Source organism: Colias eurytheme, chromosome 14, assembly GCF_061535395.1.
Source record: "Colias eurytheme isolate Ceu_HAF_F1 chromosome 14, ilColEury1 Martin Lab GWU primary, whole genome shotgun sequence".
Lineage (NCBI taxonomy): Eukaryota > Metazoa > Arthropoda > Insecta > Lepidoptera > Pieridae > Colias > Colias eurytheme.
In genome coordinates, this window is record NC_142993.1 from 7,851,650 (window position 1) to 7,874,835 (window position 23,186).

General features: G+C 34.9%; 1 protein-coding gene across 1 annotated transcript; it reads left to right on the forward strand.

Annotated features, from left to right (window-relative positions):
• Positions 1-254: 254 nt before the first annotated feature.
• On the forward strand, positions 255-5,814 carry LOC149902992 (protein takeout-like). The gene is made up of 5 exons (XM_090109246.1): positions 255-350; positions 2,018-2,237; positions 2,689-2,822; positions 3,878-4,033; positions 5,397-5,814. The coding sequence occupies exons 1-5, from the start codon at positions 290-292 to the stop codon at positions 5,546-5,548; spliced, it is 723 nt and encodes a 240-aa protein (XP_089965372.1). The 5' UTR covers positions 255-289; the 3' UTR covers positions 5,549-5,814.
• Positions 5,815-23,186: the final 17,372 nt, after the last annotated feature.

Sequence of the window (23,186 nt, forward strand, 5' to 3'; positions counted from 1 at the left end):
AAAACTTGCTTACAAAGTTTTGAAAATTTATATATAACGTAATACCTTCATGAAGTATATATATACATTTTTATTTACTACCTATACTTTGAAACTTGTCCTACTCGTAAGTACTTCATAAGCTATAAACTTAACCACAACAAACAGAAAGATATAATCTAAATGATGTTTAGTATATGTTCAGTACATAAAGACATGAATAGTATATAAAACCTTTATAAGACTTAAATGTCGATTCTCTTAGTCATAAAGATTTTTGAAACGACCGAGGTCGGGTGTCGCTACAAATATGGGATCAATTTTAAATTTTCTAGTTTTTTCTGTAGTCCTAATAAATAGTGCATACTCTAGTAAGTATTCATTTTTTTATATTTGATTTAATAATTATTATTTTATTTAAAAAAGAGGCACAATATACAAAATCCTACGAAACGGTTGGACCGATTCTCATGACATTTAATGTGCATATCGGGTAGGTCTGAGTTGCGAACTACATCTATTTTTTGTTCCCCTTAGTGATAACACTAAGGTAGAACAACGGTCTATTGATAAAAATGATAAGTATTTTTTTCTTTAAAATAACTTAAAACCTAATCGTATTATGCGAATACGTCATAATTATATAATACTTTATATTTTGTTGATAGATTAATTATATAAATTATTGATACAAATTTTAACAAAGTTGACCTCATCATTAATTCAGAACCAAAAATAAATTTAGACTGGTTTGTTTTAAATGTTTTAGCAACCTTGTTTATCAACTTTAAAGTAGTTAATATTTACTAAAAATTGCAGTAAATCTTGCATCTGTAAATAAATAATGCATCTCATTTTAAAATAATAATTACTATAGATTATAAACACGCTTTAACCACAATTTAACGAGTTTTATTTGAATTTATCGAGTTGCTTGGAAGAAATCGCTCACGAGCGATAAAGCCGCTCTTTGTACATCTCTATTACCTATAAGCTATCTTAACTATGTAACAAAATTTATTACTGTGTATGTACAATAAAGAGTATTTCATTCATTCATTCATTCATTCATTCATTTCATTCATTCAATTTAACTTATGACATTATTGTATTGTCACCGATCCATAAAACGTGTACAAAGTTTGAATTAAATCTGTGAAAAAGTGGTCTAAAAAAGTCGGTTACAAAAAAACATGCAGTTTAACCATCATATCGTCATCAATGGAAAGCTTTTAAATTGCAATAGTTATTATCACTTACAGCTCCAAAGGTATAATTAATTGATGTTAGCGTGATGATATATAGCATGTAGCCTCATTCCTCGATAAATGGGCTATCGAACACTGAAATATTTTTTCAAATTGGAAAAGTAGTTCCTGAGATTAGCGCGTTCAAATAGCAGCTTAATCTTAATATATATTATAAATCTCGTGTCACAATGTTTGTCCTCAATGGACTCCTAAACCAGTTAACCGATTATAATAAAATTCGCACACCGTGTGCGGTTCGATCCAACTTGAGAGATAGGATAGTTTTAACATGTAGGTACCTCGGGCGAAGCCGGGGTGGACCGGGGTGGTGGTGGGGTGGCTAGTATAATATTAGTATAGATAACATTGATCTCATTAATAATATTTCCGCATAACATAGCTAAATATTTATTCAAATCAAGAAAGAAATTAATGTAACATATAGAAAAACTGCTGAAACTGCTTTTGTTTGCTGGAAGCTGCTTTTATTTCCTCATTACGAACATGGACTTGAAAATTAACCGTTTATGTTTAACTGCGATTAGTTTAAATCTTTTTCATTTTCCCGTAAATAACAATAAATAAGAAGAGACCTATAATTTTGAGAAACACTTAATTTCTTCTGGTATATTTTGATGTAAAATATATTTCTGAAACTAAATAGTGTACCTAAAACTATCAAAATCACGCATAAAATATCAAGACAAAATATTCTTATAAGAATTAGGTACTTTTACACCTCCCGAATGTGTTCTTCAATATACTTAAATATTCGTTATAATTTTCAGAATCTGTCCTCTCACCATGCAAAAAGGATGATTCGAAATGTATTGAAAACTCAATAAATGCGGCATTCCCGACGCTTGTGTCCGCGAATCCCGAACTTGGGATTGAATCATCGGATCCTCTCCATGTAGAATTCATTGAAGGAGACCTGTCTATTATAAAATACAAGTTCATGAACGCAGTTTTAGAGGGATATAAACAATGCGTCGTTTCTAACGTGAAGTAAGTGGATTTTGTACAAAAAATTACAAACAAAGGATAATTCTACATTATTAATGTCGTTTATAGTGTAATTCTTAAATGGTCTTAAGTAATGTTATTGCGATTATAATACTTACGTAATTTCAGCTTTATTTTTTTAAGTACATATATTTAAAAAAAAATAAGATGATTTCATGTGTGTGTGTTAATTTTTTTTTTTAATAAACCAACTTATTACCTACGAATTAATGAATAACAGCTTATCCCTAAAAATAAATTTGGCTGTCCTGAATAGTGTACCTACCTTTCTATCAATAAAAAAGTTTTCAAAATCGGATCAGTAGATAGGTATTTCCAAAGACCACCACCTACAAACTGACAAATATGTTTAATATCAGAATAGCTTAATTACATTACCTTAATGTACTTTACCTATATATTAATAAATAAATAAAATAAATAAATATTCCAGAACCGACATAGACGCATTAAAATTCCACTTAGAACTGAACTGCCCGAAGTTCCACCTTTCTGGAGACTACACAATATCTGGACGTCTAATCATTCTACCAGTTGAGGGAACGGGCACATTTGATATGGCATCCAGTAAGTCCTACTTCCTATCCTATCCTTTCCTACTAATATTATAAATGCGAAAGTTTGTGAGGATGTATGTGTATGTGTTTGTGTATGCATGTATGTTTGTTACTCTTTCACGCAAATACTACTGAACTGATTACAAATGAAATTAAGCACACATATAGAGGGTAACTTGGATTAACACATAGGATAGGTTTTATCCCGGAAATCCCACAGGAAGTATGCGAGTTTTTCTTCGAAAATGCGGGCGGAAAGCTAGCATGAATATAATGTTCATTCTTGTGTATTAGGTATATTATACGTTAAGTATACCTGTATTATTTTTGATGAATTATAAACATATTTTATTTCGATTTATTTTAATACGAAAATTATAAAGTCCAGGCTTCTAATAGTAAGTGCAAAATTTTTACATATAAATATACCTACTTATATATGTATATATATAAATATACTATAATTTTATATGTAAAATATATAATATAGTATAAAACCGAGGGGTCATAAGGAATATACCTTATGACCCCTCGGTTTTACGCCAGTACATGTATTTTTATTATCTACTGTACCAAGGACATGGTCATTTTTATGCTTTGCCTTTACTTAAAAATTATACCTACCTATTTATTTTAAACAAGTATGCAGTTCCCGTAAAAAACACGATACAATCATGGCCAACACGTGGTCATTGTTTTTTATTTAACTGCGTCAGATATTCATTTACAAAATTGTATTTATTTAATGAACAATGTTTCCCATACTATCTTATCAGCGATCTTGCTCGGTTATTATGAATATGTTATATAATAACTAGCTGTGCCCTGCGGTTTTACCCGCAGTGCGCAGCGTAGCGTGATGATATATTATACTATATAGCCTTCCTCAATAAATGGGCTATCTAACACTGAAAGAATTTTTCAATTCGGGCCAGTAGTTTCTGAGATTAGCGCGTTCAAACAAACAAACAAACTCTTCAGCTTTATAATATTATCACAGTGGTAATACTGTGATATTATAGTGTAGAATAAAACCATTCATACTAACTAAAAATTAATTTTCAGCCAAATACAAAACTATTGTGGATGGCGAATTGAAGAAATCGCAAGGAAAAGATGGCAAAGTTTATATAACAATTAAAAACATAAAACTAGAGAACGAAGCCCTCGGCCCCATTATATTTGACTTCAAAAACCTATTCAATGGGCAAAAAGATTTATGTAAGTAAAAATTTTATTTCTCACTAGCTGTGCGCGCATTGCTGTGCTCCTATTGATCTTAGCGTCAAAAATATATAACTTATACCCTTCTCGATAAAACGGCTATCTAACACTGAAAGAATTTTTCAAATCGGATCAGTAGTTCCTGAGATTAGCGCGTTGAAACAAACAAACAAACTCTTCAGCTTTATTATATTACTCGTAGTATAGACTAGCTGTGCACTGGCGTTTTACACGCATTGCTGCGCTCCTATTGGTCTTTGCATCATGATATAACATTACATAAAACCTTTTGTCAATAAATAATCTAGCTGACACTGAAATAATTTTGAAAATCAGATCCATTGTTCCAAAAAAAACATAAAAACAAACTCATTACCTAAATTAGTAGATTCTCATATATAATTTTTAGTGCGCCGGCAAACAAAGCGTAGGTACTAAGAAAAATCGAATATTGCATATATGAGTATAAATTTAAAAATGGCCTTCATACCTTCAAATCAGTGTAGTAAAGAAAAAAATAAATATAACATACACATGAATAATTAATTATATAGCATAAGGCAAAATCGTGAATTACAAGAGGTTTTTAAGAAACTGAACGGCCTTACTCCACCTAGCACATAGCAAGTAGGTATTATATATTTTAAGACTGGCTTCATCTAGTAACATTTAAATTTGCCAACTTTTTTTTTCTCACTGCAAAAATTAAGATAAAATTTATACTATGCAGATTAATTTAAATTTTTCGAAGTGGTTGTACAGTGATGTTAATAATCATCCATTGACGTAAAAGAATACCATTTTTGTTGCATTTGTAGTCAAATTATATATTATTATCCTAATATTACAGATTTTATAGCCTTACAGAATAACAAAAAAGTCGTGGTGCGAGTAGACTATGTTCCGCTAAGATATTTGAACAAAAACTATAAAATTAACGGGCAAAATAATATAATTTATGAATGCATAATACAATTGAAACTAAAACAACCTAAAACTCCCGCCATGTTTCCCTTATTTCCAATAAATTCTGGTATAAATAAATAAATAAATAGACATATTAAATTTGGTGTAAGGCAATGACAATACAGGCAAAAATAACTAACTTACTAAATACCTAACTAATAAAAGTAGAAATATTTTACTGCATTTAAAGGTAAGCTAGCGAACAGTGAAGGAAAACATCGTGTGGATACCTACATGTCGAAGAATCAAAAGTTTGACGACATGTGACCTCTGCCAGCCCGCACTTGGCTTGTTGGATGTGCCTGTACCCTCATAAGAGGCCCGTGTCCCAGCAGTGAGAACGTATATGCTGATGAAGATGATAAGCTATAATTAATGTGTTCGTATGTTTCAGCTGACGCTGTCCACAAGTTCGCTAATGAAAATTGGAAGGAAGTAGCCGATCTAGTCCAAGACCCTGTATTTTACACAACCCTCAAGAAAATTGTGTCCAATGTGAACAAATATTTGAAAACCGTCCCTCTAGAAGAATTGATGTCACAATAACTGAAAATGAAAATAAATATAACGTCTATGATGTAACCAAAAATTAAATACAGACGTGGTTTAAATCCTTTTATTACCTAAACTGATCCAGAACTATTTAAAACATTTTGCAATATTAAAAAAACACCATCATTCGTTTTGCCTTAAAATGGCCGTAAACCTTTTCAAAAATTAAATAGGTATGCATATACTACATATTATCTTTAACATAATAAGTGATATCTCACTATTTGTTGTATAATGTAATAAACACTGTTTTAGCCTAATTTGAAATATATAGCTATTCCTTAATTATGAAGATATAAATGCTCTAATATATACATAGAGATGGATACAATGGAATATAAACAAATGGAACGGATACTTACAAATCTAAATAAACGATTACTATATACAATAAGTTACTCTAAATATCATAAGAGTATGAATTATAATATTCCTTCTTTGTCGATTCACTCTTGGCAGAGCGGTCGTGGTCACGTTGAGACGTCCACATCGGTGGTAGAGGCGGACACAGCTTTCCGCACGATCTCCCGCCATCCCTTCCTGTTACTAGACTGTCTGGCGCAGTCTGATACGCGAATTCCTACAGCAGATTTCACTTGGTCGGTCCAGCGCATTGGTGACCTGCCGCGCGATCTGGTTCCTTCCACCTTTCCTTGTACTACTAGCCGCTCTATGGAGTTGTTATCTCGCCTAGACACGTGTCCAAAGTACTGCAGTATGCGTGACTGTACTACGGTCGATAAACGATGTTTGATGCCGAGCTCTTGGAGTATGGACTCGTTGGTGCGAAACTCTGTCCACGATATCCCCAGCATCTTCCTCCAGCACCACATTTCTAGAGCATTTATCTTCCCTTTTTCCAACTCGCGCACTGTCCACGTTTCTGCCGCGTAAAGAAAAATGGGGAATACGAGTGTTTGTACGAGCTTGACTTTTGTGGCTTTGGTAATGTTACGATCCCTCCACACTTTTCTCAACTTTTCCATCGCAGTTCTGGTTATGGCCATACGTCTTTTTACTTCGTCTACGCAGCCGCCGTTGTTTGAGATCAAAGCACCAAGGTATACATAGGTCGGAACCACGTTGCAGTTCGCAATCTGTGTCACTTCGGGCGAATTGTCGTTGGCGCGGTCCACAATCATAATTTTGGTCTTAGAACGGTTTATCTTTAACCCAAACGTAAGGCATACGCGCTCCATTTTGAGAAGCAATTCCTTCATACGGTCTGCGTTACTTGAAAACAAGGTGGTGTCATCTGCGTACCGCAAGTTTGCAATTTTGTGTCCACCAATCACAACACCATCGTCCCAGTCCTCGAGAGTGATTCGCATTACAAGTTCGGTGTAGACGTTAAAAAGCAAAGGTGATATTATGCATCCCTGTCGCACGCCCGCACTTGGATGGAAGCTATCTGAGAGGAGGTCATCTGTCCGCACTGAAGCTGTGCCCCCTTCGTAGAGCTGCCTGAGCAGGTGCACAAGGTGTTGTGGTGTGCCCATGTCCAGTAATGTTTTCCACAACGTTGGCCATAGCACCGAGTCAAACGCTTTGGAGAAATCCACAAAGCATATATATGTAGGCTTGTTGAATTCTCGAGCTTTCTCAATGATCTGACGAACGATGAGAATTTGTTCACGGGTTCCTTTTCCTTTCACAAAACCGGCTTGTTCAGGCGCAATTTCTCTGGACAAATAAGCTTTTAAGCGTTCGTTGATGATGTGTAGCATAATTTTGCTGGCATGTGTAATTAAAGCTATAAGTCGAAAATTGCTACACTTCTTAGTGGAACCTTTTTTATGAAGAGGAGTGAAAACTGTATGAGCCCATTCAGATGGCCATTTGCCTGTGAGCCATATTTTGTTGCAGATGATGTGGAAGATATGAATGCCCCGCTCTCCTAATGCCCTAATTGTTTCAATAGGGATCTCATCTTTTCCTGTGGCTTTCCCATTCTTAAGATGTTGAATAGCGGCTCTCACTTCTGACTCAAGAATATCCGGCTCCAGCATATCACTCGTAGGCTCTGTAGATGTAAAATTTTGCGACTGAGGGTCTTCAAACAAGGACTGACAATAATTTCTCCAAACTTCCGATATTTTTTCCAGTTCAGTGACAACTTGGCCATTCTGATCTTCAATGGCCCAGGTTTTTGACGGCAGCGTTTTAGTGATGAGACGAATCTTGTGATGCAAATCCCTTGACTCATATCTATCTGCATGAGCTTCAACTTCCTTACACATATTGCGTAGGTAGGCATTATGATCTTGTCTGCATTGACGTTGTATTCGTGCCGAGATCTTATTGAGTTCCTTTACATCGGCTCCCGCTGCTTTCATATTCCGGCGTTCTTCGACGAGTTTGAAGGTGTCGTCAGTCATCCAGTGCTGTCTTTTGTGTGTTGTGGTTGGTTGTGCAGTTTCCGCCACGGCTGTAGTGATGAGTGTCTTCGCTCGATCCCAAAGTGAATCGGGTGCTTCGTTAGTCAGATCTGCTTCCGACCACTGTGACCAGTTCTGTTCTACAATCGAACGAAATTTCTGACCATCTTTCACCTCTAGCTTCCTCGGCTTTTTGATGTATCGGGCTGCTGTCAGTTTGAGCTTTATTTTTCAGATCAAAAGCTGGTGATCAGACCCGCAGTCAGCTCCAGGTAACGTATGGGCATTTGTTACACATGATCTCCATCGCGAACGAGTCATTATGTAATCTATTTGGTTGCGAGTCTTTCCATCGGGTGATACCCAAGTATACAGCCTTCGAGGGTGGTGTTGAAAGAGGCTATTAACAATCAGCAGGTCGTTTTCTGAAGCAAATTGCAGTAAGCGTTCGCCTCGTTCGTTTCGCTTCCCGAGTCCAAATCTCCCCGCGCATTTGCCTAGCTGATGAGCGTTTTCCCCGATCTTGGCGTTCAAATCTCCTAGGATGACTAATAGCTCTCTGTTGGGTACCTTCGCTATTGTACATTCTAGTTCAGAGTAGAATTTCTCTATTACGTCGTCACTTGCGGTGGAGGTTGGGGCATAAACTTGGACAATGTTAAGATTCATCGGTGAGGCTTTTATCTTAATGCTGATAATCCGATCGCTTACTGGCTCGTATCCCATCACGCAATTTTTCCGGTGAACAGGTAGTAAAAATGCTACACCGTTGCTGCTGCTAATGTCGTTGCCAGAGAAGTAAACGACGTGGTGGTCTGTTTATTTTTATAATTATAATATAGAAAGCAAACAACAAGCCTTTTAAACAGAGCCTAAACAAATATTGCGCTGTCGCCTGTTGAAAGTTAACCCGCATAATCTGAGAATAATTATTTTGTGTTTAATAAAAAATTGGATATAATAGTTGGAATTTAATGCAATTCAATCAATTAATTCCGATTATATAACCGTTGGTACGTTATCACAACCGCAATTGCTTTTTTTAATAATAATAAGAAGCATCACGATGTATTCATAACCATGTAAATGAAAAAAAAAAACGCAGAGATCAATATGTTTTTAAAGCCGTCTTAAATTTTTAAATAACATGTTTTTTGAACCTTTGATTTGATATTTATATTAAAAATCAAGGTATATGTAACTCGATACACCTATACGGACTAGTATTGCAATAATGCATAAATTTCATCGAGTTCAATATGTTTCTACTGATGTGACATCAAAAGGCTTCTCAAAAATCATTTGGTTATCTTTCAATAAATAATTAGCATTTGCTAACTTACATATTATTAGATATTCAAGGAAGGTACATCGTAGTTTCACAGAAGAATCGAGTTACACACGGTAGTTTTTTTTTAATTTTATATTAAATGTTTCTTTGTAAGTAATACTTAATAATGAACTAGTTGTGCCCTGCGGTTTTACTCGCATTGCTCCGCTTTTATTGGTCTTAGTGTGTTATAGGCCTATAGTCTTTCTGGAACTAACACCGAAATAACTTTTCAAATCGGACCTATAGTTCCAGAGATTAGCACTTTCAACCAAACAAACAATCAAACTATTCAGCTAAAAGCAGAGTAGTTGCGTGGATCAGCTTATGCTGATCCACGCAACTACTCTGCTTTTATTACAGGAAAGAATTGCTGAGAGAAGCGCAGACAAACAAACAAAAAACTTACAGGTCTTACAAAACTTTATACAGATTAGATTTCAAATAAATTCTTAGAGATTACCAAAATGACGCTGGCTTTTTTTTTTTGTATTTACCGGGGATCGAACCCAGAACTTATAGGGTTGTAATGTTTTCACACCACCAACCGTTGAACATAGAGGTAATACAAACAATGGTAGATATTATAAAGAGAAGTAATAAATACATTTTCTTTCTTTAAAATATAGATATACTTCCACCTCATAATATTACAAATGAACAATTAACCACTATTATTTTCTTAATTATAATTTAATTTAATATTTATAATTGACCTGGGAGTTATTATGTAATGTACGATTAAACATCACATTAACGCGAAACATACAATTTTTCAGAGAAACAATAGAAAACTCTTATATTAAACTAGCTGTTGCCCGCGGCTTCGCCTGCGTGGAAGAGATAAATTTTCATGGTACAAACTTTCATCCCCTATTTGATCCCCTTTGGGGATGAATTTTCTAAAATCCTTTCTTAGGGGACGCCTACGTTATGACATCTACCTGCATGCCAAATTTCAGCCTGATACGTCCAGTGGTTTGGGCTGTGCGTTGATAGATCACTATATCAGTCACCTTTGAGTTTTATATATATGTCACGGCTAAAGGTAGGTGAGAACATAAACTTAAGATTAGCCGGCTAAACTTAGGTTTATTTTCGACGAGGTGTTAATGTTAGTTTGTTCTATCTTTAGCCGGCTAAACTTAAGTGTAACCGCAGGCCCGTGGCTAAAAATGTCGGGGTGGGTAGATTTGGTTAGCGCCGGGCCGGTGGAGGGCTTGAGGGGCCCGCACAGTGCCAGAAAACACTCGCCCTGTTCCTTACATGTATTATAGTAACCAAATCTACCCACCCCGACTCAGGGCAGAAAGCTGGTGGCTAGGTTAGGTTAGGTTAGAACTCTTAAGACCCGCACGAGCCGAGCGAGCGCAGCGAGCGTGCTGCGGCAGCAGCCGGCGAAGTGCCAGAAAACACTCGCCCTGTTCCTTGCATGTATTATAGTAACCAAATCTACCCACCCCGACATTTTTAGCCACGGGCCTGCGGTTACACTTAAGTTTAGCCGGCTAAAGATAGAACAAACTAACATTAACACCTCGTCGAAAATAAACCTAAGTTTAGCCGGCTAATCTTAAGTTTATGTTCTCACCTACCTTTAGCCGTAACATATATACTAGCAATGCCCTGCGGTTTCACCCGCATAGATAGCGATATCGTTACAGTGAAAAGTCTACTATAGGTCGGACTATAGGTTAAATTTTTAATCACATGAAAATCACCTTTACCCCGTCCCGCACTACGGCCTTTTTTTTTGTTTTAGTGGGGAAATCTTTCATAGATACCCACGGCCTCCGGGGTTATGTCGGGCCGTGGGTTATGTCGGATTCCTACCGACCAAAACCCCACTGTGTTCCGTCAAGACGCATATTGGTAGAATTCCTCCGTGACCCCCGCACTACGGCCTGCTCGAACAGTATACCTACCTACTATTTTCTGTAGATTGATACTTTTAAAAATTCGTTATATCTTTTGAATGGAATATCCAATTCTTTTCATTTAAAAAGTATTTTGCTGGTATTGAAACAGTCTATAATAAAACATCATTTAATGGGATAAGGATTAATATATGTGTATGGATAACATGGTTTGATTACTGTCGGCACTTCTATTTACTTTGAAAACGTAAAAAAGTTGTTGTAGTAACATAACTACTGAAGATGGACATATGGTATCGCGGACTTTCTTGTAGATATTGATCCATTCTATAATACCGCAGAACATTTTTTTGTTCTATCTTCAATAGATTCCGCAGCGCACGTGATGACAGAAGTTTTATTGAGGATTTTTTTACACCTTGTGTTACATTATTGCATTTTTGGTAAGGATCTCTAATTTTTTAGAAAATGCAATATAGCCTATGTTGCTCAGTGAAGATGCAGCTTTCTAATGGTGAAAGAATTTTTGAAATCGGTCCAGTAGTTTATGCGTGAAAACCATACATACATACATACATACATACATACTTACAAACTTTTCCTCTTTATAATATTAGTATAGATAGATACATAAATTCTTTAACAGTGAAAGATATTATTATTTACAAATCGAAGATAGATGCGTCATCATAAAAAAACTGACGATTAATTTAATTGATAAAGATATTGGTAATATATAACATAATAGAGGAGTACCTACAGAGTTATAATCAGAAGCCCCCAATATTTATAAAATGTCAATAAATGAATAAATATAATTATTGTTGTTACAGTGAAGATGGAAGAACCTCAAACTGTTTTGTAGAAGAGTTTGAGGTTCTTCTATCTTCATTCTTCATACGAATGCTACGTATTACTAAACCAATGGTGGATACCATCGCGAATGCCTTCACGAATGCCATCGCGAATGCCATCGCGAATGCCATCGCGAATGTCATCGCAAATGGTAAATATTAATTTCAGTGTTCCTGAGAACTCTTTGGGTCTTTTTAGACAGACAGACAGACAACAAAGTGAACCTTCCCTTCCCTTTTTCCTTTTGCGGTTCGAAGATCGAGATATGACTTTGGTCATACATACGTAGTTGCTAGTTGCATATTATTTTTTATTGTTGCCCCACCCTGAACCCATGGCTAGAGCTACGCCCATGGGTTCTTCTATCTTCATTCTTCATACGAATGCTACGCATTACTAAACCAAGACTAATCACAATAGAGCCCCTGAAACTGACTTTAGTATTGCAACTAAATTAATATAGAAGTATCATTACTACTAATTACTCGTACAATACCAAATTACACTTTGTATATATTCCAGTATCTCTTTAAGACGAGCATTTATCTCATATTACACATAACAGATTTAAACTATTCAACAGAAGGTTCACTATTCGTAGACGAGTACAGTCTGTCTAGGAATGTACAATCTAACTCCACATAATGCCACAAATGGGTCAACAAAGCCCAATAGTTTAGATGAAACTTTGAATAGTTACCGCCTAGACCCATTATTAACTTAGAGAGTTTCACATGCACTAAGTGAAGGAGGAACTTCAGTTTCGATTAATTTACTTGGAACGATATATTTGCCTATTAGAGTACCTACATTACAACTAGCATTGCGTTTCGGAATATTTCATGTCAGATTTTTAGATTTACTTTTTTTAAGTTTTGGTGAGTTTTCTCGTAACTAGTGTATAAACTAGATATACTTTTTTGCGGTGAAATACGAAGTAGGAAATTTATGAAATACCATGAAATACGAAATTTGTTCTAGTTCCACCAAAATAGTGTTTTAAAAAACTTCAAAGCGCACACTTACAATCGTACTATTTATCAAATATAAATAGTAGTAGAAGTATAAATAAAATAAAATAAAATACATATTAACAAAGTGTTCATTAACTCTGCAGTTTTGACAAATTTGTTGCGCCTTGCATATTAATTCACACAATAATCTCTTCACGTCGTTAATTTGTGTTAATGGTTTAAAAAATACGAGAGCACTGAGCAGATACTCAAGCTTAAATTGATAAACAATATTATTGAAAACATTTATTTATTATAGTTTTACCTGTGACCCAAAACATAACTGTATTTCTAAATTCTGGGCTTCCAATTTTAATTTCAAATTTATTCCTTCACCACCATGTCAAGAAAACACGGGCGTACCATCCTTTACTCGAATCAAATCAGGCCATTTTCGTTGTTGCTAAAATTAGAAATCTGAAATGTAGGTACATTATGCTCTGAAATTTGCAATAGCAAACACTATTTTTATTACTTCATGGATTTATTAAAAAATATTAGAGCCTAGATTCCGAATAATAATTGGTCTTAGCGTGATGATATAATATGCCTTTAGCCTTCCTCGGTAAATGGACTAACAGTGAAATAATTTTTCAAATCGGACGAGCGGTTCCTGAGGTTAGCTCATACAAGTAAAACAAACAAACACTTCAGTTTTATTATTTATTTCGTGTATAATTTTAATATCATAAAGATTTTGGAGCAACATTCGTGGACTAGAATGCTCGACTATTTTGGAGGCCTTCCGCTACCGTAAGCTTACCATCAATATCTCACTGGAATTTCCTAAAGTGAAGTCCCATGTCCCCTAGTGGGGTAAGGGGCAGATGCATTATACATCCGTTTCACTGATCTATTTTCTTTAGGGACAAGTAGATGATCAGCCTTCTGTGTCCTACCAGACCAGGACATTTTTTTTTCTTCGTCTCCACCGGGAATCGAACCCAGGACCCCTCGGTGTTACGCTCACGCGTCAACCACTGTACCGAGGAGGCGGTCGGAATTTTCCTATATATATATCTATTAATTTATTTATACATTCAATTTGCTTTTCTAGTAAACTCCATTAAAATAGTCTAACGACAACTTCTAATTGCTGTAAAACGAAATTAGACTCAATAGCAGGATAATTATTAAGTCTTATAAAGATGCAAAGTGATATAATTATACCAATTACAGAGTTGTATATAATCAGTCATATAAAGGTTTGACATCGATGCGATTATATTATGTAACAAGAGCTAGAGTATCTAATTGAAAAATAGTAGGTACGCTACCTATGTAAAAAATGATAGACGTAAAGTTGCATTCGCAAAATAAAGTAGTGGTCACATTTGTTGTCATAATCTATACTTATAATAAATCTGTAGAGAGGCCAATTCTGTACATGAAATATATTTAAAAAAAAACTATGAAGGGGTGATAAGGGATCGCTACTGATGCCAAAAATGCAATCAGTAAAATTTTTGTCTGTCTGTCTGTCTGTCTGTCTGTCTGTATATTCGTTATAGAAACAAAAACTACACGACGGATTTTAACCAAATTTGGCACAATTATTCTTCATACTCCTGGGCAGGTTATAGTAAAAGAATCATGTAAATCGGTGTAGAAACACCAAAGTTATACATGAAATACGCTATAAGTCATCGCGCGTGAATACAGAATCATGCAGCCATAAGGATTATTTTTGTGTATCAGTTGCCGCGTTCGACGCGCTTCGCGGCGGGAGCTATAAAAAGGCGGCGGGTCTGCACCCGTTTCGCGTTGTCATGGCATCACGTGTGAACGGCTGAACCGATTTCGATGATTCTTTTCTATTATATTCCTTGAAGTACGAGGATGGTTTTTATGTAGAGAAAACGTAAATATGTACCACGGGCGAAGCCGGGGCGGACCGCTAGTTATATAATAAAAAATGAGCGTTAAGACGAAAGCTTCAGTATTCAAAATTATTTACATAATGCTATTACTTTTTCCATCACATTATATTATTCTGTCTGTTTTCTGAATATTTCTCTAATGTAAATGTAAATGTATCAAATATTTATCTAATAATAAAGGGAAATATTATTTTTCTACTTTTATGATAAAATAGTCGCAGTCAAAGCTGGTTGATTTGCTTTTTTTATTGAATGACTGGAAAGTCACTTACAGGAAAGTCAAAACTGTACACTGGATATTTTTTTAATAATATTCTATATTTCTATGACTACGTGGGCGAAGCCGCTGGCGGAAAGCTAGGTATGAATAAATTAGTTATGTTACAAAAATGATTATTTTTATTTTACCAATTGTCGTTTATTGTAGTAAAATTATCAAATACAATCTATTTTTGTACCTGTGTAAATTGTTGATAATCATTTGAAACTTTTGAAATAATGTAAGTAAAAAATTGGAGCGTAATTCGAACCTGTGTATTTTTTAAGAAGAGCAACATATTTTTTAGTAATAAAAATAAATATAAGTATTTTAATGCTCAATTATAATTGAAAATCATATAATTTGTTTACCGTATATGTTCTACCATGTACATAATAAAAAAATCAGCGTCAAGGTTGAATATGATTGACAGTTGTTTTGTTGAACAGAAATTTCTTAGCGGCTGGATTTTCCGTGATAAGATTTGACACAGGAATAAAAAAATAAACTAGTTATATTTTTTTACTTTACTTCAGTGTAAAGATCCACTTGCTAGTTAAGTTTTTATGATGAACCTGTTCTACACTTTAACGTTCTATAAAGAAGCTTATTTCTTTTATGTTTAGGATAAAATCTATTAGTTCTGTGTTTATTTTTTACGTTGATGACGCACCAACTTAAAAAATGCATATATAGAAAAACAACAAATATTTTTTGTAAGTGTTGCCTGGTCTGTAATATAAAATGAAATAATGTGTCTTTTATGGGTTAAATACTTCTCACATACCTACATGTACACTGTACAGTTTTGACTTTCCTATAAGTGAATTTCCAGTCATTTGACTAACCGGTTGGCCTGGTTGGTAGTGGCCCTGCCTTCCAAGCCAGAGGTCGTGGGTTCGATTCCGACCCGGGGCAAATATTTGTGTGATGAACATAGATGTTTGCTCCGTGTCTGGGTGTTAATTATCTTTATAAGTATTTATTTAAAATTATATATATTAATGTATGTTTATCAGCCATCTGGTTTCCATAACACAAGCGAAAGCTAAGTATGGGATCAGATCGTGCCGTGTGTGAAAATTGTCCTGGAAATATTATATTATTTCTTATCCAACAGAATTGTCGGAAATTTATTTTTATTATTTTTCTTCCAAAATATAAACTACCTAGCCTTGCAGTGTGCCTGTGGTTTCGTTTCACTCACATTGCTCAGCTCCTATTGGCCTTCGGTTGATGACATAATATAGCCTTCCTCGATATATTATGTGGGCTATCAAATGCTAAAATACCTAATTGTTGAAATGCTCCGTTAAAAAAGAATTTTTCAAAATTGACCAGTAGTTCCTGAGATTATCAAGTTCTAATAAACAAACGAACTTTTCTGCTTTATATATAACTAGCTTTCCGCCTGCGGCTTCGCCCGCGTTTTCAAAAAAAAACCCGCATAGTTCCCGTTCCCGTGGGATTTCCGGGATAAAACCTAGCCTATGTCACTCAGAAATGATGTAGCTTTCCAACAGTGAAAGAATTTTTCAAATCTGCCAAGTAGTTTCGGAGCCTATTCAATTCATACAAACAAACAAACAAAAAATCAAACCTTTCCTCTTTATAATATTTGTATAGATATATTTGTACAGATATATTATATCCAATTAAAGGGGACATTTCTATAAAAATTTCAGTCAGTTATATACTCTGACGAACAATGGTTATAATAAAAAATGTAGTTGTATCAATGAATGAAAATCCTGTATCATTGTTTAGAGCAATTATTATAACTACAGAAATGTCACAATTAGTATACTAATGATGATAGATGAGTTCTATCAGTGTCAAATGAAAAGGTTGCTAGGCCTTTTTTGTGGACTGTAACGAAAACGATTCTTGTTCTTTTTTTATCTATACTTCTATACTATCTATATAATATATATCGCACGCTGAGAACGAAAGTGACCTAACTCAAAATTTTGCAAAAATGAGTTATACCCATAAAATGACTCAGAATAAGGTATTCTATCATTTAATAAATCAAAAACTATCCTATGTCACCTAGAAATCGAAAAACACGTATGTTGCGTCTCTTTATAATTTGCGTATTTTAAACGTCCCTCCGCTAAAATAGTGACCGTTTTAGTATTATGTCGGCACGGTGATTACATTTCTTAGTTTTAAAGTGATTCAATCCTGATTGTGGAGTTTTTTTACCGAAAGGTAAGTAAATATTTTGTCAATTTTCTAATCTTAAAAAGACCGTTATTCGTATTAGGTCACTTTCGTACTAAAATGCAGTTTTTGAATTGTGACTTAAATCATATTAAGTCATTTTTGTATTATCAACTATTCTAAAGGTAACGACATATTTCACGTTATGCCTGTACTTTATTAAATGCTTTCTTTGTTTAAGTGTATTATGTATAAATAGGCCGTTTTAATAATATTTTGATATGTTAATTTTATGGCGTATAAAAGTTTATGTCGCTGTTTGAATAATAATTTGTTTAAATATTTATGATTAGGTCATTATATGAAGAGATTAAAGATGATTTTATATTACAAATTGTTCAAGAAAATGAAAAAGAAAACGAAAAATTCATACCCAAAAAGTTATCATGAAATACAAGACTTTCCTTGCTGAGTGATCATCATCATCTGAGGCTCTACAGCTGCTAGTGGGCCTTGACCTGGTCCAGTATTTTCTTCCAGATCTCTCAGTCCTTTGTCTGAGTTCTCCTTTTCACAGTAATCGTTCGATGCCATCCAACCATCGGAGCTTCGGCCCATCTGGTTTTCCATAGAGAAGACGCAGAGGTGCCTTGTTGTCGTCCATACTTTTCTTAGTTAACTTTTGGACCCGTATGTTAGTACTGGTCTTAGTAGGGTCTTTTATAGCAGTATCTTTATGTTTCGGGATAGCAGTTTCGATCGAAAATATCTTAGAAGGCCGAAGCAGCCATAATTCGTTTACATATTTCTGCAGATATTTCGTTCTGGTTTGTTATTAATTATGCCAGGTACACAAAGTCACGTACAGCCACGAACTTGACTTGTAGACCGAGCTTTTGGGCAGTTTGGTCTATAGCAAGATATGCGTTAATAGCAGTAGAGGATCACTGCTGGTAGCGTCCTCCCGATCCAGGTCTATATCATCCGCGTATCTCAGTATTTGTATCTATTCAAAAAATAAAGTGCCCGATGTCTCAATTTCTGGAATCTCGGATGCATTTTTCTAAGGCTATGTTAATCAGAAGGCTGGAGAGCGCATCACCCTGCCTAAGGCCTTCCATTGCCCTAAAAGGTTGCAAGATACTGAATGGATCCGAACGACGCTTTTTTATTTTTTTAACGTCATTGCTGTAAGTGACACTTATTGTGGTGGAATGCCGATCTCAGTCAACGCTTGGTACAGGAAATTTCGGTGAACATTGTCGTATGCAGCCTTAAAATTCACGAAAATAATATGGTGTGTTATGACATTGAACTCAAGTGTTTCAAAATCTGATCAGTAGTCGAACGGTTAGGGCCCCAAGCGTACTGGTAGTCGCCTAGTTTGTCTTCTGTGTATGGAGATATTCTATTGAAAAGGACATAGGCGAAGATTTTATATGCCGTGTTTAAAAGAGATATACCGTGATAATTCTGGCAATCAAATATGTCACCTTTCTTGTGCTGTACACACCGCTGTAATATATACCCTATGTTACTGCGATGTTCCACTCATCGGGCGTATTAGATTATATTAGAAAAACTTAACTATAATTTTTCTTATGTCATTGTTGTGGCAACCCTGTACTTAGTCTGTGGTTCATGTACCTATGCAATGTGTAAGGCAATGTGCTTTTAGAAAGAATAAAGAAAAGTTAACAAGGCGTCGTTTCAGACTACCACACCTGGACTATCAGCCCATAAAATTTCTCCTTAAAGCTAGTTTCAGCATATGTAAGCAATTCCACAGAGATATAATCAGTTACTGGTGGCTTATGATTTTTGAGTTTCCTAATGGCCAATCTAACTTCGTCTATTTGTAGGCAGCGAGATATCTGGGATGTTAGTATAATTTTGTATGGCAGAAGGTGTTTCAGCAGTTTCTGTGCTATTTAGCAGTTCTTGGAAGTACTAATTCCATCTTTTAATAATATCGTTCTTACTATTTAGTAGCTTCCTATCTTTACTTTTACAAGCTGAGGTTCTAGGTTTGAAATCTTTCCTACCTCTACTCTATTAGTTTGGCTGTAAAAGTTTCTCGAGTCCTTCGTTGAGAAACTTTTAGCAATCTCTTCAAGTTAGTTGACATCAACACATTTCTTCTTCTTTCTCTTGTGTAGTTATTTTTTTCCTTCGTCGCGCTTTATGCTCTCTCTCGTCTGCAAGTGTAGGTCTGCTGTAACGATAGGTATGCTTCATTCTTTTCGTTAGTAACCTTTTGGCATTCGGCCACTTGTTTCTGCATCGTATCTCATTACCTAGATTTTCACTCGCAGCTGTTAGTAGAATTTTACTTAGTACTTCCCAGGATCTTACTTGCGTTTTGTTCGCTATTTATCTATCTGCTCTGAGCCAAAATTTTTAGATAAACTTTTACTTTAAGAGGTGCGAAATAAATCTATACTACATAGTATAAAATAAAGTCGCTTTTTCTGTTCCTATGTCCCTTTGTATGCTTAAATCTTTAAAACTACGGAACGGATTTTGATGCGGTTTTTTTTGATACATAGAGTGATTAAATAGGAAGGTTTTAGTGTATAATTTATTAGGTTTGAAACAAAGTAGGCGAAGCCGCGGGCGGTAAGCTAGTAATATTATAAAGAGGAAAGGTTTGTATGTATGTATGGTTTTCACGCATAAACTACTGAACCGATTTTGATGAAATTTGGCACAGATAATCTTTAGACATTGAGAAAGAACATAGACTACCTTTTATTGCGAAATATGTACTACGGGCGGAGCCGGGGCGGACCGCTAGTTCCTGACTAAAACTGCACTTTTGTATTACTTTTTTTAATTAATTATACTGAAGTATAATTTTTTGTTGATTAATAATACCAATATTAGAGTTGATTGCCCATAGGTATTAAGTAAATAGTAAAAATGAGTCTTGAAACAAACAATAAATATAATTTCTTAGTTAACATTTGGTTTCATTAGACTACTTCCCATTAATATTTTAATACTAAGTTGACATAATTCAGGTTACGTCCAAATGCATGCATAGAACAAAAATACTAAAGTGACTCATTCCCAAACTAGTCAAAGATGATTTACAAGTTTTCAGTACTAAAGTGACGCAATATCTAATGGTAATTTTTAAAAAAAGATAAAAAATATTTAAATTTAATTTAATTTATTTTTTATAGATTGTATGGGTGGACAATATCCTCTAAAATGATATCAGACTTTAATATCTTATATAACTTTGCATGCGAACAAGTTATGACATGATTTGTAAATAGTTCTGTAAATTACGAACACTTTTTTGATGATTCCCAAAAAACACGAATTTCGTATTAGGTCACTTTCGTTCTCAGCGTGCGATATGTATAAAACTCAAAGGTGACTGATATAGTGATCTATCAACGCACAGCCCAAACCACTGGACGTATCGGGCTGAAATTTGGCATGCAGGTAGATGTTAGGACGTAGGCATCCGCTAAGAAAGGATTTCCCGAAATTCTTGCGGGAACGGGGAAAAACGGGGATGCACATACAAAGTCGTGGGCGGAAGCTAGTAATATTATAAAGCTGAAGAGTTTGTATGTTTGTGTAAACGCGCTTATCTCAGGAACTACTGGTCAGATTTGAAAAAATCTTTCGGTGTTAGATAGCCCATTCATCGAAGAAGGCTATATATCATCACGCTAAGACCAACAGGAGCGGAGCCACGCGGGTGAAACCGCGGAGCTCAGCTAGTAATAGATAATTGACAAATGACAAGCTCGCGCTAGTTCCACCCGGGTAGATGTTTTCTGTAGTTAAATAAGCAGGGAAAATACAAAAACCAAAAAGCTTGGAATGAATACTTAAACAACAAAAAGGTACTTAGGTACTTACTATATGAATCCATGAAAATACATACCTAATGACACACACACCACACATTCATTGGGTTGGCTATCCCCCTTTTATTTTTATTTTTGCCTTTGATTTAATTTTCTTTTCATTTTAACCTTTATCAAGACCATGATGTGCCTACTAAGGGAAGGGACTGGCTTTCTTAACACAGGCTATGCCTAGCAAGAGAGCCAGAGCCTCATATTCAATACTAGCGGTCCGCCCCGGCTTCGCCCGTGGTACATATTTACGTTTTCTCTACATAAAAACCATCCTCGTACTTCAAGGAATATAATAGAAAAGAATTATCGAAATCGGTTCAGCCGTTCACACGTGATGCCATGACAACGCGAAACGGGTGCAGACCCGCCGCCTTTTTATAGCTCCCGCCGCGAAGCGCGTCGAACGCGGCAACTGATACACAAAAATAATCCTTATGGCTGCATGATTCTGTATTCACGCGCGATGACTTATAGCGTATTTCATGTATAACTTTGGTGTTTCTACACCGATTTACATGATTCTTTTACTATAACCTGCCCAGGAGTATGAAGAATAATTGTGCCAAATTTGGTTAAAATTCGTCGGGTAGTTTTTGTTTCTATAACGAATATACAGACAGACAGACAGACAGACAGACAGACAGACAGACAGACAAAAATTTTACTGATTGCATTTTTGGCATCAGTAGCGATCCCTTATCACCCCTTCATAGTTTTTTTTTAAATATATTTCATGTACAGAATTGGCCTCTCTACAGATTTATTATAAGTATAGATTATATATCCAAAAGGTGAAATAAAGATTTATTTTATTGATTTATTTAATGCAAATAATTCAATTCTTATAAAAATATTATTGTTTATCCGTACGATCCTCACTACAATTTTTGCAATAATATTCGATTTCTATATAACTTAAGTTATTCATTATTTATGATCTAATAGATTATTTATTTGAGTTTCGATGACACGGGTTAGTGACGCAGGAAAATTATTATCTGAATTATTATTAGTAATAGATTAAGTGGTATGGTGAATAAATACTTCAAAACTACGCCATCAAATACTCGAATTATAAAAGCAATTGATTATTATTTTTCTAATTTACGTACCTATATTCTTTAGTCATTTATCTTCTAGAATCAAAACACAGTGCAATACTTGATATATGTATAGAGTCGTTTTTTTTTTGTTACAATTATACAGACTTATTCGATTTCTAGCAAGGATTGTTGAGGATTATTTTTTATAAACTATCTTTTTAAAAATATATAATACTAGCGGTCCGCCCCGGCTTCGCCCGCGTTTTCAAAGAATAACCCGTTCCCGTAGGATTTCCGGGATAAAACCTATCCTATGTCCTTTCTCGGGTATCAAAATATCTCTATACCAAATTTCATGCAAATTGGTTCAGTAGTTAAGGCGTGATTGAGTAACAGACAGACAGACAGAGTTACTTTCGCATTTATAATATGTATTAGTATAGATAACATCTTATTTTTTTTCAAATAATTTAAAACCTGCATAGTTTTTTTTTAAGTCATTGAACACGGAACTACGTCATAAAGAAAATTCATTATTTAAATCTCATAAACTCATAATACACCGATGCGTGACCTTTACCTACCTACAACATTTCTTTTGACTCAATGGAAATAACAATAGATATTTATAATGGATATTTTAGGTACATTATTAAATTTTAAGTTTATTAACCTTTGCTATATTTAATACATTTGCCAAAACAAACATGCGTATTGCGTATGTTGTTCCTACTATTAATATTCTCTAATTATTATTATTAACTAGCGGTCCGCCCCAGCTTCGCCCATGGTACATGTTTACATTTTCACAACATAAGAACCATCCTCGTACTTCAAGGAATATAATAAAAAAAGAATTATCGAAATCGGTTCAGCCGTTCTCGAGTTATGCGCTTACCAACACATTTTGCGATTCATTTTTATATATAAGATTTATGTTAATTTTT